The 19,964-nt window shown below is 35.7% G+C and overlaps 1 protein-coding gene across 2 annotated transcripts; it reads left to right on the forward strand.

The window, feature by feature from the left end:
* The first annotated feature begins 1,381 nt into the window (after positions 1-1,381).
* On the forward strand, positions 1,382-17,846 carry sh3gl1a (SH3-domain GRB2-like 1a). Of its 2 annotated transcripts, XM_043235482.1 has the most exons (10): positions 1,382-1,589; positions 6,526-6,594; positions 7,378-7,450; positions 7,869-8,012; positions 8,513-8,646; positions 8,963-9,121; positions 10,637-10,740; positions 11,082-11,215; positions 13,790-13,834; positions 15,468-17,846. In XM_043235482.1, exons 1-10 carry the CDS (start codon positions 1,545-1,547, stop codon positions 15,659-15,661), a joined length of 1,101 nt encoding a protein of 366 aa, XP_043091417.1. In that variant the 5' UTR covers positions 1,382-1,544; the 3' UTR covers positions 15,662-17,846. The 2 variants fall into 2 exon arrangements, with proteins under 2 accessions (XP_043091417.1, XP_043091418.1); XM_043235483.1 differs by lacking the exon at positions 13,790-13,834 and having other exon boundaries at positions 1,383-1,589.
* Positions 17,847-19,964: the final 2,118 nt, after the last annotated feature.

The following is a 19,964-nucleotide window of genomic DNA, read 5'->3' on the forward strand; positions in this document are numbered from 1 at the left end:
TTTTACGTACTCTTTTACCAAAATAAAGATTCGACAGAGTTCTCTGGTATCGAGGTTCACTGCATTGTTTATAGTACTACTATCTATACTACACAACTGGTTAAGATGATTCATATGAACGAATGAGCTTGTATTCTGTATGAGAGATCAAATGTAGTGTTGTATCTCTCTCTCTCTCTGTTTTTTTTTTTTTTTTTTAATTGAACAAGAGGAAATCTGTCTTCTATTGTGTGCCCAACTTTACATCTCAAATCAAAAAGTGTAGCCTGTCCTCGTTTAAGAATGAGAAATATGGGAATTCTGTCCGTGTAATGTATTTTTAAATGTGTTGTTTTGACAATCCCCACCTCTAGGCCTTTGATGCATGCCTTCCTGTAAAGACGAAACTGTGTTTGTCTCATTCAGTCACCCTGTAAAGCAATTTCTGTGGTTTCATGTTTATTTCATTTTTCGTAGAAAAACTGTTTCTGCTCTGTGTGTTTCGCACAAAAAAAGATTTATTCTCAGGGAGATGGCTGGTCTCTGTCTCACCAGTATCCTCTGCCGACTACACACACACACACACACACACATTACGCACACATACACACTTTGCACCGAATAGGAGACCCGTATTCTTGATCACTGTGTCCTGTAGCTATATTTAAATATATATATATATTTTTTTTGAATGTCAATCACAAAGTGTCAAAGACCTTTCCTCTTTCTGCTAATGTACTATTGCAGGTTTTTAGCCTGAATTATAAGACACAGAATAAATGAAATAAAAAAAAAAATAAAAACTAAAGATGGATTTATTCTTGAAAAATAAATGTTGTCGCTTGTGATTTGTCTACACAGTATTTTACTTCAGTTATGTGTGTGTGTGTGTGTGTGTGTGTGTGTGTATATATATATATATATATATATATATATATATATATATATATATATATATATATATATATATATATTGGGTACAGGTGCTTTAGTTAGGGGTCTTTTTTAATATGAATGAGGATTTCAATGAATTAATATTTTATTGAAAACGCAACAAACCGTTCTTAAACACTGATATTAATCTTAACCCGGAAGCTGGAGAGTTTCTATCTTTGCAAGCAACGCGACACACTCAATCTACCAATCAGATCAGATAGTTACGCCTCTTTATTATTTCTCCTACTGCCAGAGATACATAACAAAACAACAATCTGCAGCGGGTAATATAAATACATTACAAAAAATAATTGAAAAGAACGTCACATGTTCAGTGCGATAGGCTTTTGCAACACGCTACAATGCGAGCGTTGAAATCCTGACGTTGGCAAGCAGTCGACCAATCAGAACTCTCCTATTATACGCGACGCGTGCATGGGAGCGTTCTAGTTGCGTCGCGTCGCGGGCTAGTTGGGGTGTGACGTGCACACTGCAGGTTTAAACTCTGACCGATCAGGAAGAAGAGTTTTTTTTTTCACAGCTCTGTGGAAGCGTATAGTTTTGTTTTTAAATATAGGGAGGATTAAATTAAATCTTAATTTGTTAAAGCGAAAAGATCCGACGCAAAGATGTCTGTTGCCGGACTAAAGAAACAGTTTTATAAAGCGAGTCAGGTGAGTGTTTCCACGTCAGCTGGTACACGAGCGTAAACTTACAGACTAGATGCAACCGTAAACAAATAATACACCGTGAGTTACGAAGAAACGTTTATTGTGTCAGTTCCAACTTGATTTATTTCAGTCGGAGTCTCCTTTGCTCTGGTAAAGTAAAAGTTAAAACATGGCTGTGTTTCAAAATTTAGTGAGTGCCCTACCTAGACAGCTTATTAGGCCTCTTAGCAGGCATCTTATTAGATTTTGAGACACAATCTTTATACGTTTTGTTTATATTTTATATGTAAAAAAACAAACATGGATACATATATAATTTACAAGACTTTCTTTATATGTGTGTGTATATGTGTATATTATGTATATATATATATATGTATGTGTGTGTGTGTGTGTGTGTGTGTGTGTGTGTGTGTGTGTGTGTTTAAGAGTTTTGTTTTGTAGCATAATATAGCATTAGCTCATATATTTCCAAATGATGGTTAGTCTATAAAGCTAGATCTATGAATATTTCCTGTAAAGATTTTTATAGCCATGTACACACATACGACACTATCAAAGAGATTAATGCAGAATCATGACTTTGCATTGCAACACATTTACCACACCACAGTGACCAATGCGGTTAACATTTCAGATGAAATTTAAACTTGTATACTGTGGGTTTTGAGCAGGAAACGCATGCATTTTATTGGCAGAATCCTGACTTTATTCGGCAGATGACGCATAGTGTTTTTTTTTTGTAATGCGCAGAGAAAATGTATTCATCCTTTATACTGAAAACATGAGAATTGTTATTTTGCATGAACAAAATTAACCCTATTTTTAGGGCATTGTTTTGCAATGTGATATTGTTCTCGTGATGATTGTGCACATTTCCCTCTCAAATTCTCTTTACTGTAATGCAAAAATTGCATCCTCATTTCCATCATGCACATTTTACACATCTTTTTGTTTGTTTTTGTTACAAAATGCTGCAGTACGATGATTTCCTTAATTATACTTAATATTAAGGCTCAATAATGCTTAATTTACCATTTTATTGTATTAACCATTAGCAATAAATATGTTGTTGTCTATGCAATGTGAATAATGCTGCTGCATTTATCTGCAAGGCAGTTTCTTAAACAGTCTGATGTTTTCAGAAAGAGACAAACTTTTGCACACGCGCTTTCAGACATTCAATTGAAGTTTTTGGCGTCAGCCGGTGAAACATTCCTTTACCTGCTTAAGCAAAACAAGTCTGACGTGCATCGACATGTTGCAGAAGAATCGGGACAAGCATGTTAATGTCAGAGGAGAAGTCTTGCAGTCCACAAGCTTCATTAACAACAAAAAACCAAACTAAAACCTGCAGGGTGAAAATGCAGAACTTCCTGATGTTCATAGTCACTAAAAACAAAGTCATTAGTTAACCATTTTTTCCTTTTTTAAGGCTTCGACGGAGAGCATGTTTCACCTCGATCTCACGTCATTGTTTGAAGTTGAATAGGATTGTACTGTCTATTTACTTAAAGCATATGAAACAGGCCATAAAGCTGAGTTACTTGTGAGTTTTTTTTGAGACAAACACATGCATAAAGATTCTACTAAAAGTAGACTTACAGTTATAAAGTATTTAGATGGTTCACACAAAAATGTACTTGCCCTCAGGCCGGTGTAGATGAGTTTGTTAATCTAAACGGATTTGGAGAAATTTAGCATTCCAGTCAATGGGTGCCGTCAGAATGATTAAAAACATCACAAGACTGACTGGAGTCATGTATAAAAAATTGTGAAGTACATCATTAGGAAATATCGAGATTAAACCCCATTTGCAAGGGAAAACCATCCAAAACAGTTCTAAACAAATGGCAGTGGATTTTGATGTGAGAGGAAAACAGGAAGCATCATTTTGGTCTTGTGTTTTGGCCAGAAGCAACAGTCTAAAGTTAAAACCTCTTAATGAAGGAATTTGCTACTTAAAAACACAGCGTTTCACTTCACAAGATGTTAATTGATGGACTGGACGTGGGTTATTTGTGAATTATTATTATTATTATTATTATTATTAAAGGTTATTGAAAGGTGTTTTTTTTTTTTTGGGACTTATTCTGACACCACCCATTCACTGCAGAGCCAAATATGTTCTGATGAGGAAACAAACTCACCTACCATTTAGATAGTCTTGAGAATAACAACATTCCATTTTAGGTGAAATATTACTTTAAATATGTAACAGCAAGACATTTACGAACCGTGCAGTCCTGTTGCAGATACCAGCATTTCTGTCTGTCCTGCTTTCTAACTGTTTTCAGAAACAAACCAGTTATCGCATTATCTGAGCATTTGATTTTATGCTAGCCACGAAAAGCTCCAACTTTCTGATTGTTTGCGTTAACAATCTGAAATATGTACAGGCATGTGAGGATTTTACTGTTTATTTAGTCGTCAAACTGGATTTCTGTTCCCTTCCTCCTCATTCTCTTTCGCGCGTGCTCTTTTTTTATGGCTTTAGGTGGCAATTACACTTAGAGGCTGACAAGCATGTTTTCTTTTTTAATGTACCCAATATCTCTTGCATTGTTAATTTATATCACAATATCTTTGAACCGAACTGTTTCCATGCAGGCATTTATATAGTGTATTTCCTATTGTGTAGAAGTGTCGCCTTTGTTCCAGCACGCTAGAAACAGAGTTGTCTGATTTGCTGTCGGGCAGAGATAATTATGCAAATCAAAAGTGCACGACTTCCCTTTCTTATCGAATCGTGCAGCATGCTGAAAATGATTGTGGCTCAGATATTGGCGCAAATACTATTTCTTTATTTTTTAATGTAATTTTCGTTGATTTTTAAATGTGAAACAAAACAAATTGCACAAAAAAAAAATTAAAAATGTAAAACACAAATCCGACAGAACACAGAAAAATGTATGGCGTTATTACAATTAATCATTTGGCCAAAAATGCTAATGATAATTTGTACGTGTGTATACATTACTTTCAATGCCATTTTAAGGCGAGAGCCGTAAAATGACATGGCTGCTTTCTTTAACTCTATTTCTTTTTGCATATCATAGAAATGTGATCCCTGTGATCAGTATCTGTGTCCACACCTACATCTGAATCATATTAGAACACTAGCGACTCTGGGCCGTACAATAGAGCCACTGTATGAGGTGCTGTCAGTCAAACACACATGTACGCGTGTTCCTCTCTGAAGACTGGGTGTGTGTTTCACCAACAGACTGATTAAGTATTTGGTCAGAACGAGTGAAAGTTAGAGAGCTGTGGATGTCTGCAGTGGGGAAGAGGTTTGATTGTCTTACTGTGAACCTAACTTGCAGCTTTTTGTCTTTTTGCAATCTTGCTTTTAGTGCTGTCCGATAAACTCACGAACACAACTTTGCGTCCCGATACTTTAAAAGTTAACGAAAATGACCGTCGCCACAGTGACCTAAGACGCTTTAGTGCAATTGTAAGCTTGATGGATCGTGCCACCCAGGCTGCGCTGCGTGGTTTGTTTGAATATTTTCCTTCGGGATGATCTTGATACACAAAAGGCTTCCTGTTTACTGGAATACAATACCCCATACATGCTGTCTGTGTTTGTGTTTGAAGGGAGTTCAGCTCATAAAGGAGGAGTGCTTTTTTGTGTGAAACTGAGCGGAAGCATTTGCGCCGCCCATACAGGAAGTATCATTGACGAACAACAGGAAGAGCTCCAATGGGGAACTCTACAGGAGCCCCTAGGGTCCATTCCTGACTCAATTTCTTTCCTTTGATGTTCTTAATTCTTTTTCCTCGTCTACACACAAATGTGATGTAGCGATTGCTAGAGCAAAAAAGGGTGGTTTTAGCTCTCTTAAGTGATTGGACTTTTGATTTTTTTTTTACCTGGTGGTCAATAGAACTCTTTTGATGTGGCCTAAGAAGCAAGCACTACGAAATGAGTTCACCTTGCCAACCACCTACAATACCCATAGTGACATGGTTTTACATCCGAAAAATGGCATTAATATCTTCTATGTAAAGCAGTTTCTGTGATCTTAATTTTCATGAAGATTCTTTTAAGTTTTCATTTGTGTATTTATGTTATAAATAATTCAAATTCAGTATATCAACAAACTGCAGCATTACTTCAACGACACTAAAATAACAAGAACAGGAGAATGAAAAGGAGAAATGTGGTTTCATTCTACATGATTTTGTAGGGTTTACGGTTTGTTTGTTTTTTTAAAGTGTGACAAGCGTACCATTAGTTCATCAGTCATGCTCACATTGGCATTTACCTGACCCTTCTCCATCCCCAGCTCCTCCTCTCACCCAGTCAGGTTCTCCTCGAATCAGAAAAAAATTCTAAAATGTGTACATTTAAATGATTGAACTGCTGTGTATTTATGTTGGTTATAGCTGCTGTTCCTGTTCTCATCCATGCACGTATGCACTGGAAGTTCTTGCCCAAAACAGAACCATAATCCAAACTGTATGCTAATTGTCATTAATGTTTCACAGTAATGATCCTGACAGCGGTAACATTTTTCTGCACATAGAAGAACGCGCTCATAGAAGTCAACAAATTAAAACGTATTTGAAGCTCTTTACATGCCATACACTATTGCCTTTTCCCGCTCACACTTTAATGTGAACTGAAAGTGCAGCAGATAATTAGATAAAAAGCCTGAGGCTTCAACATAAGACACGATGAAAGCTGATGCTTCTCTCTTTGACTTTACATTTGCAAACCAATGAATGTTTCTTGTATTTTAGTACTCCCTAATGTGCCACATATAAGTCTTGTGTGTGTTTCTTGAGAGATGATCACTCTTTTGGGCTTTAATTCTAAAAGAAAGTTGCAAAACCTTTTCTGTAAGGGTTGGAGGATAGAAAACAGCATTAACATTTAGCCTACTGAAAGTTCCTGTGCAGATACCAGTATCTATATGTGTTTGTGTTTCAGATGATGAGTGAGAAGGTGGGAGGCGCAGAAGGAACCAAACTGGATGAGGACTTCAAAGACCTTGAGAGGGTAACACATTTTTAACATTGCAGTGTCAGTGTTCAGGTTCTCCTAAATAAACTTCCTTTTGCCTATAAAATCCAGAAACAACCTCTACACAAACACGAGGATGTGATTGACCGGCCAAAACAAATTAATTGTGAGAAAAATAAAGAATAGCAAATAATTGGATAGGATATGAAATATATCTGCTTCTGCTTCGCAAAATGCAGCCACAAAAATGGCTCATTCATATTGGGATAATTGTAGTAGACGAAGAACAAACACAAAGGCTTTCTAATTATCCTTTTTTCATGTTGTCTTTTACCCGTGTCATGCTGCAAAACCACAATCTTTTTTTGTTTTTCAACTGCAGCATCGTGTTGACAAGACTAGCTCTAGTAGTTCTTGAGATTAGAATAGAATAAAAATGCGGTTAATATCACTTCCACCCAAAAGCACGTCAGCAACGCATAACCGGAAGTTCCTCAGCCTAGAGAAGTAGCCCCACCGCAAAATGACTACTCGTACGACTTCACAGCTCATAACTGACATTTTACTACATAAGAGCTTTAACTTTAACAGAAGCTTCACATTTCTGCTTTAAACACCATTATTTGTTAAAAACCCAGAATATTACTTTAACTTAGTGCCAGTCAGCTTCCTGCATGGCTGTTGTTTTAGTAGGTGTGACCGTTGCTGATTGTTTCGGTTCTGTCATTGAGAGCTGTAGACGAGCGATTAATGAGCCGCCTCTGTTGACGGTGTGATGTAAAGACATTTCCCCCTTTCTCTGACATTTGTGCTTCGCAGAAGGCTGACATCACCAGCAAAGCTATATCAGATGTGCTCTGCAAAACTACCGAATACCTGCAGCCTAACCCAGGTGAATGCATGGACTGAACATTCCCCATGTGCTGCATTTGATTCATATACAATATGGATCCCAACAGCTGATTTGAAACGTCATAATAATCCACACCACTCCAGTATATCATTTACTCTTGCTAAATGGAAGAACTCCTGTTCATCGCAAAGGATCCATTTCTGAGCGAGTGTTGTAATGCTTAATTTCTGAAACTCATCTACATGTTATATAGCGTGAATTTTTTTATTTTCATTTTTGTCGTCTTTAACTGTTCCTGTAGTTCACTTTAAAAATGTAGACTAATGTTTTAGTCATTTTGTTAAATGCTTCTTGATTTAATTATGCTTAGAGATTTAAAACAAGAGAAAAGTGTAGTGTATGTTTTATTTTATTTTATTTTATTTTTTTATTTCTGTCTGTGTGTTTTGTACTACAGCATCAAGAGCGAGGCTGACCATGGTGAACACCGTGTCTAAAATGCGTGGGCAGGTAAAGAGCCCAGGTTACCCGCAGGCAGAAGGCCTTCTGGGAGAGTGTATGCTTAAATACGGCCGTGACATGGGAGAGGACACAAACTTTGGTGAGAGGAGGCTTTGCAAGCAGTTACAAAAACTGTAATTGTAAACCATTTCATTTACATTATTTGCTCAAAGCATAAAAGCCATTCTTGCAGTAACATTTATCAACACAGTAAACCAGGACACAGATTCTCAGAATTTCAATATTAGAGACCTGTCAAACATCTGTGACTTATAATATATTGTATTGTATTTTTTTTTTGTTTTTTAGAGCTGTCAAATGATGTATTTGTGTGTTCTGTGTATATTTATTATGCGTGTGTATATTTAAATACACAAACATACAGTATATATTTTGGAAATGTATTTGCATGTCTATTCATATTTACATAAATTAGATTATAAAATAAAACCAATATACAAACAAAATTTTTCTGAAATATATGCATGCATTTGTGTGTATTTTGAGTGTAAATACACAAAGCACACTGGCATATATTTTGTAAACATCTTTTTTGATGCGTTTGACAGAATTTGTTCACGTTCTCCATCCAATCTTTAGGTGGCGCTTTAGTGGAGATGGGAGAGGCCATGAAGAGACTGGCAGAAGTGAAAGACTGTCTCGACATTGACGTCAAACAGAACTTCATCGACCCTTTCCAAACTATAGTCGACAAGGACCTGAAAGACATACAGGTGTGTTACCATCAAAAACAAATCAATCTAATCCACTGTATCCTTGGCATACAATATAGTCAACGGTCGTGGGCGGGGCCTGAGTAATATGGCGTCATAATGTTCATAAAATGAAAAAGGCTTGATAATTAAGAATGCTTATTATTTTGGGGAATTAAATAGAAAGGAGCAAATGGGTTTTAAGTCTACACACTGCTAAAACACATTTATATGCAAACACTGTGTAAAAGTGATATTTGCATCCAATGTCCTGTTTAAATGTCCCGGCCTGAATGTGTGAGCATTTGTTTCTTGGGCTGCTAATGCTCTTTCTCAGCATCATCTGAAGAAACTTGAGGGCCGTCGACTGGATTACGACTACAAGAAGAAGCGTCAGGGGAAGATTCCGGATGAGGAGCTCAGGCTAGCAGCAGAGAAGTTCGAAGAGTCCAAAGAAGCAGCTGAAACCAGCATGCAAAACCTTCTGGATACTGACGTAAGCTCGCTTCAGCCTATTAGACGCTCTGAGCACCTTCTTTTTAAGATGCTGATAGGTATTGATGCACAATATGGACCTTGAGCTTTGATCTCGTTCTTGGGGTGTGTGTGCGCGTCTGTGTGTGTGCGCGTCTGTGTGTGTGCGCGTCTGTGTGTGTTTTTTGGCAACACAAACACACTTTAAGAAAAAAAAGTACCTGCCAAAGCAATAATGAAAATGTAACTACAGTTACAAAATATCAAAAATAAAATTACAAAAAAATTGGCTTCGATTATTTTGGTAATCTTCTTGCTTAGATCCTTTCGGTTTCTTAAAGTAATAATCAATAGTAAAAGTGGTGCTTTTCTGAGAGAACAGCACTAAAATTCTAATCAAATGGCCCGCTTTTGGAACGTTTTCATAATTCAGGACCAGGGAGAGTCATATTACTATACTGTTGCTACAGTGATCCACATCAAAGAGTGCTGGATATTTTCCAGACAGTCTGCTGAGCCAACACATTTATCAGTCTGTTTTATCGACACTGAACTGTGGCCCAGAGACTGTGAAAACTTCATCGCAAAGCTGCATCGTTCTTAAACGCAGGCCTGTAATTAAATAAGGTTATTAATGCATGCTAACAGAAAGTTCATTAATTTGCTATGCATGTACCTTGCAAATACCATGGTCCAAGACAAGACAGTAGTGGTCATTGGTATAATTGTATAATGTAGTATAATTGTGCCATGTATTTTTATAAATATTTACTGCATTCTTTACATATTGCATCTTAATATTGTTTGAGTCAACATAGGAATGTTCATTGTCATTTCATTTTATAAATCTCAACGTTATTATTTATTATTTGGACATAAAACTCCTTCCAGCAGTTTTCAGGAGCATATTTTAATATTAAATTTTTGCATGTAACTACTTTTAAACTCTTCATTATGACTTCTCATAACTCTTCATTATGAAGGGTTACGCCCTAGTTTTTATTTATTGATGCAATATTAGTTTTAACATTGGTTTAACATAGTTAAGATAAATTTTGTAGCTTTAGGATAGATACTATTGTAGCTTGTAGCTTTTATTTTTCCACTATCATTTTAAAGTTTTAGTGGGGGTTTTTTGTTGTTGTTTTTTTTTTAATAATTTTTTTGGTGAATTTTTCTTTTTCCTTATTAAATTAAAATGATTGCCAGCCATTCGTTTTTTTTTTTTTATTATTTTATTTAACTTGAAACTCGTTACAGTTACTTTGTTCAGTTTCTGCTTTAGTTTACTATAATAAACCTAGCAGAAAGCCACAGGAGTCCTGTTTGTCATTTCATAATTGATTTTTAATGCTAAAAACAAGAACTAAAAAAAAACTGTTTACTTACTGAGATGTTTCCTGAATGTCTTATGAAGTAGCAGACAGAAATAGAGATGCAAAATCAGACACGGTGAAGCGTAAAAGAAGCTTACAGATTATAGCTCTTTATTCTAAGGCAATGGCATGTTTTCATGCTCTGTGTGTGTGATTTGTAGGTGGAGCAGGTGAGTCAGCTCTCAGCTTTGGTCGAATCTCAGCTGCAGTTTCACAGACAGTCTATGGAGGTCCTGGAGGAGCTTGCGCAGCAAATGAGAGAAAGGTTCGAGATGAAAATCCGTTGCATCTTTCTGTCCTCATCACAAAATAAATTCGTCATCTCATTCCGAACCTGTTTGACATTCTTCACTGGAACGCATAAGGAGATATTTCGATTCCTTTTTTTCCTATGTGGTTACAATAACATGAAACTGAACAATTACAATTAGAATCGTAACAACAATATTACAGAAGTCCTTGCGGCCTCTCCACTTTCTTCAAGTGCTCTGTATAGAATCCATTCATTTTCTGGGGAACTTTTTTTCAGCCTCTTTCTCTTCGTAGGTGGTTTACCTGTTTTTGTTTGCATGCATTTGTGTTCACGTTTGCGTATGTGCTCTGCAGAGTAAACAAGGCCCAGTCTCAGCCACGCCAGAAACGGATGCCTGTGTCCAGACCCAGTTTTGATTGCTCAGAACCGGAAGACTCTAACGGAGGCTGGAACCCATCCGCTGCGCCACCCTCGCATCCGTCTGCAGGTGAGCTCTCCCTGTTCATTTACATAAGGAGTAGTTCACCCTAAAATAAGAATGTGCTGAAATTTTACTCCGTGTCAGCCCGTCCGAAATTTAGCGTTACTTGCTCAGCAACGGATCCTCTGCAGTGAATGGGTGCCGGCAGAATGAGAGTTCATAAAAACATCACAATAATTGACAAGTAATCCACACCACTTCAGTCTATCAGTTAACATCTTGTGCACTGAAATATTTATAAGAATCAAATCCGTTGTTAAGATATTTTGACTTGAACATTGTTGCTCCCAGCTAAAGTTAACCCATAATGATGCTTAAAAAAGTAAAAGTAATCTAACCTCAACCATGCTGGTAAAATGAGGTTTTTTTTTTAAGCACTGTTTATAATAGACAATGATCAAAAACTGTTCTAAACACACATATCAGTAGATTTTGATGTGAGAGGTCAGCAGTGTTACTATATGAAAAATGTTTTTCTGAAATATATACTCATATTATGGCCAGAACTAAACTTAATAATGTTAAAATACTTTAATGATGGATTTGTTTTTATAAACTTGCAGCTTTTCACTTTACAAGATGTTCATTGCTGGACTGGAGTGGTGTGTTTTTTGTTTTTTTTTCGGACTCATTTTGGCGGCACCCATTCACTGCAGGTGATCCATTGTTCAGCAAGTGAGGCCATGCTAAATTTCTCCAAATCTGTTCTCATGAAGTAACTCTTATATATCTTCATTTTTGTCTGAACCCATTTCTTTAACAATCAAAAATAAATCAACAGCCGAGACAGTTTTAAGACTTTAATTAAGCAATATTTTCGAGGTGGCCTAAATGTGATTTTAATTTGATTTCATCAGGGAATCTGAATGGTAATGGTGGATTAGATATGAAATAACAAAAGCCATTACCTGTGCAAACGACAGACTTGCCTTAAGGAAAGGTTATTTATGCAACGTAATGGTCTTCCTGAAGGATGCCTTAACTTACACATTACAGTTTTATCTTCTAAAAATCGTTTTAATCAAGACTGAAGGGTTAATGGAAATCAGTCTAATATGTCATATTCACCGATTTACGTAACGAGGAGCTACGCAGATTTCCACAGACCGAGAATTTATTCTCATACAGTCCCTAGTTTCCACGGAGACGAGACCAGACAAGACAGCACAGTTGATTAACAAACATGTTCTGAATGGAACGCTGCATGCTGCACAGGGTGTATACTGTATAATACTTAGTATTTTAAAACGTTTAGCTTTCCAAAACCTATGCCAATCCGTCTGGCCAGACAGTCAGCGACTTACTAAGTTTTGATTTTGTTCACAATGGAAACAGACTGTCTGAGGTTTCAAGCAGCCTTCCAAGGCACAATAAAGTCACGTCTAATGATCTAGGACAAATTGAAGTGAGCTTTAGACATAGCAAAGCCAATATTTACTGACTACAATGCATGCTTCTTGTAAAATGTTTATTCACATGAGATACTGAACTACTTTCAAGTGCCCAAATAGACAGCATTTTGATTCACAGACTAAACTGTGGGTTATAATTAACATTCTTTGAATTAACGACAAAATTTGAACAAACTTTGATGGTGTTTTTATATTTCTTACCATCTTACCTTCAGCATTTTGGAGTTTTCAGGCCCAGACATTGTTTAGGACGCAGTGCGCACCATTAAACTTTTGAAACTACATGTTTAGCTCAGGTGGCATCTGGTTAACATTTCGGAAATAAAATTGTACGAAATGCTAAATTTGTGTAGAGATCTTCTCACTTTTGGGAGTCAAATCAATTGTGATATTTAAAATCATGCGTTCATCGTTAAACAAGTAAAGTATAGTTGAGTATTTCAGATGTTATTTTAATATTTGCCGTATATGCTATTATGCATTAATATTATTTTTAAGCTTTAAAGTTTTAGAAATATTGTGCTATTTTTATTCAGTTTAGCTTTATTTATAGTTTTAGTCATTTTAGTACTTCTCAACTTATTTCGGTTATTCTCTAGTGCAGTTTTTTGTATTTAAATTTTTTTTTTATTAGGTTAAATTGAGTGCAATGCAGTGTAATACACTATTATAGCATTTATTAATGTTCTGAATCATTTAATTTATTTTTTGTTATTTGCGTTCATATTTTTTTTACATTGTTTTAAAAATATTTTTATTTAGCATTATTTTTTTTTTTATTTATTTATTTATTTTTTGTAATTCATAATTTTTTTTTTTAATTTAGCACTTTATCTTAGATGTAGTTGCCAAGGTGATCTTTCTAATTTGCTCTGACTTTTTTTTTTTGTTAAATTAGCTCGAGTTAACAACAGCACCACTGATGCATTGAGCTGTGAGATTTAGTATTTGTTGTCTACGGTGCATTTTCCTAAACGTTTATATAGAAAATTCACATAATACATCCTGCTGAAGCAGTACATGCAGTACGTGTGAAGACGAGCCTCTCATGCATGTTTGTGTGAACGGATGTGTGCTTTTGATGCCTGTTCCAGCTGGGTTTCGCTGTGAAAGACCGTGTGGAGCCACGCAAAGAGACTGACTATTGTTTTTCCTTCTTTTACGTCAGCGGCTCCCTCATTTAACAGGACATCTTCACGCCAGAAACGCAATTGTGAGTCACACACAAACAGACACTCGGGATGGTGAAGGGCTTTCATTCTATGCCTGATTATTTCCAGCATAGGATCGTACCGAAAACGCTAAACACGCTCACACATTTAACAAATTCATGATGAGCACAGAAAGATCACTCGTGTGTATGAGATGCTCTGTGAGTGTGACTCGTTTATTTTCCCTTCATGAGATTAATCAAACATGTGCTCGTTGTGCCATGTGTTGAATTATCCACCGGGGGCTTATTTAGCTCATTTAGCTCAAAAATTAGTTATTTATTAAACCCTGCATGAACGGTTTAAGAACATCTCAGCTCACACATACATAAATAAGCTGCTTTCAAACCCAATGATCTGCCTCGCTTTCTGCTGTTTACATAGGGTACCTGCCTAAGACAGCTTCCCTACCTAAATGCAACTTTTTAATTGGCTGATTTGGAACGCACTGCACAGACGGCATTTATGTTATGATTTGCGGTGATTCCTATAATTAATGTTGTGGAAGTAAGTGTTCAGTGAGTGTTGCGTAGCCCGTGGTACGTTTGGATTGCTTGGAAACTAATATTGATGGTTTTGGGACCTGCATGTTTAGAGGTGGCAGAACTGTCACTTTCCTACCGGTTGATGTTTTTTGTATGAAGGCTGTAGTACATATGCATAAAACGCCGCATGTGTTTTGTTCGTTTCATTGGCACAGAACTAATGTCCGTCTTTTTTTTCTTCTTCAATAAAGGCATCAATCCTAGGTTTTTGGAATTAGATATGTTAGATTAAACTGTTGTTAGTATTCCCTGTTAAACTATTGTTTCACAGAACATTCATAGTTTTAAATGCACCAACTGTACATTTTTACACACATTTTAGTGAACTACATTGATTGAAACGTTCAAATTCTCTGCCAAGATTATTTTAATAATAATCCAGAAAACATGTTTTATAAACCAACACCTTACCACTGTATATAAATATAATATTGTTTAAAATAAAAGTATTAAATATAATTATCTATAATGGAACGAATAAAAAGATTTGTTTTGATGATGATTTTTTTATATATATATATATATATATGAATATGAATTTTTATTTATTATTTCATTTATATGGCAAGCTTTTTTTAATGCAACTTATCATTTAACCTTTTCATCTAGAAATTCATTATGGCAAATGATTAAAATTTCTTACTATGTTTACAGCTGAAATATTTATTTATTAAATCAACGTATTATAATATTATTATTTTGTCACATTATTTTATAATTTATTTTATTTAAGTTATTATTACTTTTTATTAGTATTTAACCTTATTTATTAACCTAGAGTTGTTACAATTAGTTAATATTGCTGGAATTAAATAAATGACACAATTAGTGTTTACAAAATGTAGTTATGTAACATTTAACATTTAGTTATGTTATGCAACGCTAATACTCTATTAAAAAAAAGCATACGTTTTATTTTTTATTCGTTTCAAATCCTGTTCAAAGTAGTCGTTATATAAAGCCCCTTTTGATTCGATTTTCTTCATGTGTACTTAAAATGATCTTTCTTCTAATAGTTATTTCTCTCTCTCTTTCTCTTCACATCTTCACCTTTTATCCTCTGTTCTCATTCACTCTTTGGTCTCCATAGCGACAGATCAGCCCTGCTGCAAGGCTCTGTATGACTTTGAACCGGAGAACGACGGAGAGCTAGGCTTCTGCGAGGGTGACGTCATCACGCTGACCAATCAGATAGACGAGAACTGGTTCGAGGGAACCGTGCGCGGCCAGTCCGGATTGTTCCCCTGTAACTACGTAGAGGTGGTGGTGCCGCTGCGGCACTGATCCCACACAAAACAGGAAGAGGAAGTGCAATGGCAGGTACACACAGGGAGACAGGAAAAATCTGTGACTTGTATTTCACTATGAGCACTTTGACCTCCTGAGAGAGATGTTGGGTAATAATACAATAAGAGTCTGGGATATTATTTGTTACTTAGGGTTCAGGTCCAGCATTTAGTTCATATTAGGAAATATTCTCCCAAAATGCAACAAACATCATTGAGAAGAGACAATTTTCCTTTAGCTTTCCTATAATGCCAAGAAGTGTCTTCTGTTGGTATTCACTGACCTCTACTGGCTGAGTTTGCGTACAACAGTTAAAAAAAAATCTTGCCTAGTGTTTGTCCCTCAGCTTAGCTCTTTCCGAATGGCTCAAAGGTCGATGTATTTGAATACAACTTATTTTAATTCCTAATGCAGTTGTTCATTTGAATATCATGACTGCTTGGCTAACCCTTTCCCGTTAGTTTAAGCTGTTTTGGGTTCGTTTCATTTTCCATAAAGGGATACGCACCCAAAAAGTGAAGGGTGAGTAAGCGGCGATGAATTTGGGCGAGCTATCCCTTTAAATGCACTTTATCTCTGCGTTAATAATTAGGTGGCTTTAGCAACGAAACAAGAAGGGAGGTCAGAGAGTCTTTGCATGAGCATTAACAGGGACGATTTACTCAAAAATAAAAGTTAAGTTTTATTTTCTCACCTTTATGTTGTTCCGAACACTTCCAGTTTCAGAGTCGTATGGTTTTGAATGGCATCAGGGCGAGTAAATTAAACTATTTCCTTAAATGAACACTTCCTGCTTGCAAATCCTGTAGGTAAATCCAGCCGTTTAATGAACCAGAACTACCCGTTTGTGTTTATGCACACGACAGTCATTTTTTACTTTTCTTTTTCCGCATGATACCACACCTCGTTTACTTTTCTGGAAAGGGAACCTTTTATAAATCCACTTCTTCTGAGAAAAATAGTGGCACTCGCATAATAGAATACCTCCGCTTACAGATGTTCGAGTTCAGCGTGAACGTCGAGTTCTTGAAAAGGGAAATTAAGTGTGTGAACCGCTTTTGTGATTCAGTTTTTTAAGCCCAGGTTGTCTTCTGTATTATTATGGCTTTAACTAGTTTCACTTTCTCACTGGTTCTGGTTCTGGTTCGGCTTCTCAGGGAAAGGTACATAGAATCTCTTTGGGACTCGTTCTTAATATCAGACGTTCAGAACCAAAAGAAAAAAAAGAAAAAAGACGTTCTAGTGCTGACAGCTAAATTTTCATAAACCTTACCAAACTAAAGTTTACATGGTTCCTATATCTTTTGTATTTGTGGATTTTTCTAGTCTTTTCGTTGCAGTACCAATGTTATTCAGCTATTTGTGGAGCGCTTCTTGATTTTTGAAGGTCTGTAATCTGCAAATATCAAGGTGTAGTTCAATGAAAAATAAACGGCAGCTCTTCCATGTGCCGTTACGTACCTCATGATAGACATGTTTAGCAGTTTTAGATTTTATGAACAAAATGCCATTTTTCACATTTCTTTCTCACCCCAAACTCTTCCAGGAATCTCGACGAGGAAATTGTGAAAAGTGGCATCGGGCTGTAATCTGTCCCTGTAGTAAAAGTAGGAAATCAGAGCTGAGGGAAAGTGTGGTGTCCCATGCTGTGCATCATAATTGCCAGTGATAGGTCATAAAGTATAAACCACAGCATGTTCAGAAAGAATGAGATTTCGGCGGCAAACATCATGCCTCTTTTGATGTGCCTTTTTTTCATTTTTACTCGTGTAATTGATTTCGTATTAATCAGCAGTTCAGATTTCAGGAAAATCAGTTGTTTACGCCTGAAAGGAACCAGTGGGACCAGCTTTTGAAAAGTATAGCTTCGGGTGAGAGACATTGGTTAAGGTCTCGCTGCTTCTCACTGTAGTACTGTACTATCTACATGCCTTCTGATGTTGCTCACACTACACTTAACGGTCATATTTTATTATGGGTGGATTGTATTTTGTGTAATGGGAAAAAACGTACTGTCCCTGGTAAACGTTGTTAGACCTCAAATCGAGATTTATGACGATCGGAAAGTGTTTCATAAAGAATGCTTGTTTGAATCAGTATTCCCTCCCTGATCCATTTGTGATTTTTATGTTTTGTTAGAGAACGTTGTATATTTTCATTTTAAATAAAGGTGAAAACTGTAGCTGTCTGGGTTTCTCTCACCAGCGAGAATGAAAAGCATGGACAGAAGCCGGAGAGGAGTGATTAAAGAAAGCTTTCAGCAGAGAGGTGTTTTTTTTTTTTCTTTTTTTTCCTCTAGCCTAAGATGGTTGGCTGGTCTTAGATTTGCATTTTTGGCATTCAAACAGAGAACATTTTTTGGAGAAATGTTTACTTTTAAGAATAAAAAATAAGGTGTACTGTACATATAAGGAAGCATATAAAAGTTTTAAATGAGTAACAAAATTGTATTGACAAATTGGCAAAACCTAGGATAGTGGCAAATGAAAAATAAATGACAAATAATTGGTGTTTGGGGTGAGGAGTCATTTTAATGTGGCATGAATAGATTTTTCTCTGATTTACAAAAATTTTCCCACTAAAATGTCATTCGGTGTAACGATGTGTGATTGATTTTTTTGGCTCAAAATGAACAACAACGAAATTGCAATTAATTGAAACCTAAAACCCCAGTTTTGGAGGGAAAACAACCATTTAAAGCAGTATTAAACTTAATGGAATTGTTTTTATGGTTAAATCCCTTTTCAGCTTTGGCAAAAGTTAATTTGCAAAAACGGATAACTCCGTTTTCAACAATTCCCAGATATCATGTTTTTTCATTCATCAAATGAATCTATCAAACTGCACTTGGATTATTTTGACTAAAAAACAACGCAAACCACAATATTAAAAAAACTGCATAACATATGTATATCTCTATATATATATATGTATATGTGTGTATATATATGTATATGTGTGTGTGTGTATATATGTACACACACTCACACTAACAAGTGTTGAGCAAAGTTACTTTTAAAAGTAATATTACAATATTGCGTTACTCCTTAACAAAGTAACTACTTGCGCTACTTTTATGGAAAGTAACGTGTTGCATCACTTTTGCATTACTTTTATGTTAATTCTTAAATAAAACCAGGGCTTGATTTTGTTTTTTTATATTAGAAGTTCTATTTATAGCAAATGCAAAAGAAAAAAAGTGTAATGAATAAACCTCAGGCTGAAGGAAAAATAAATTCCTGTCTGTGCAGTAGAATAAAGGAGAAGAAGGTGCAATACTCTTTTGTCTCTCTCTGATTTAATTTTTGCTTATTGATATGGTTGAACTGAATCATAAAAGGTCTGCAGCAAATAAAGTGGCATAACCTACATTTCTACATTCTAATTTTCTAACCATTTCTTATTAAATTATTGCAGGTTTGGGTCATTTTTTGCATTTCACCATTTCGATGAATGCTAAATGCCTTTTTTTTCTCCACACACATTGACTCTGGCCTTTGGATTTCTCCCAACAGGAGACTCCTCAGTCAATAAATGGAAAAACAAAGCAACTAGCATTACTTTTATGAAAATGTACTCTTGTAAATTAAGAAGTATTGCATTACTGATTATGTTGATTACTCCCAACACTGCACGTTACATACAGTAGTCAATTTTTGTGGTACATCAAAAAAAAAAAAAATCATAAAACAAGAATTGGTAATATTTTGGTTTGGTTTTAAGACTCTCTCTCTCTCTCTCTCTCTTTCTTTCTCTTTCTGTCTGTCTGTCTGTCTGTCTCTCTTTCTGTCTCTGTCTCTCTGTCTCTCTCTTTCTGTCTCTGTCTCTCTCTCTCTCTCTTTCTGTCTCTCTCTCTCTCTCTGTCTCTGTCTCTGTCTCTCTCTTCTCTCTCCTCTCTCTCTCTCTCTATCTATATATATATATATATATATATATATATATATATATATATATATATATATATATATATATATATATATATATATATATATATATATATATATATACATATATGTGTCTGTGTGTGTGTGTGTGTGTCTGTGTGTGTGATTGTGTATGTATAGATGTGTGTGTGTTGAGAATCTTGAAATGTTTTATAATTATTAACTACTTATATGTACACTAATTGCTTGCATTCCATAATATTGTATAATACGATAAACTTAAGATATAACTGAATTACTGCAGAATTAACTCTCAACTTCGAAATAGGCATTAATTAACGAGCAGTAACGTAAGCATACAAATGACGCTTTCCAGAAAATAACGGAGATGTTTTCCTGAGCGCGAGCGTCGTACT

The sequence above is a fragment of the Puntigrus tetrazona genome, chromosome 3 (assembly GCF_018831695.1).
Source record: "Puntigrus tetrazona isolate hp1 chromosome 3, ASM1883169v1, whole genome shotgun sequence".
Lineage (NCBI taxonomy): Eukaryota > Metazoa > Chordata > Actinopteri > Cypriniformes > Cyprinidae > Puntigrus > Puntigrus tetrazona.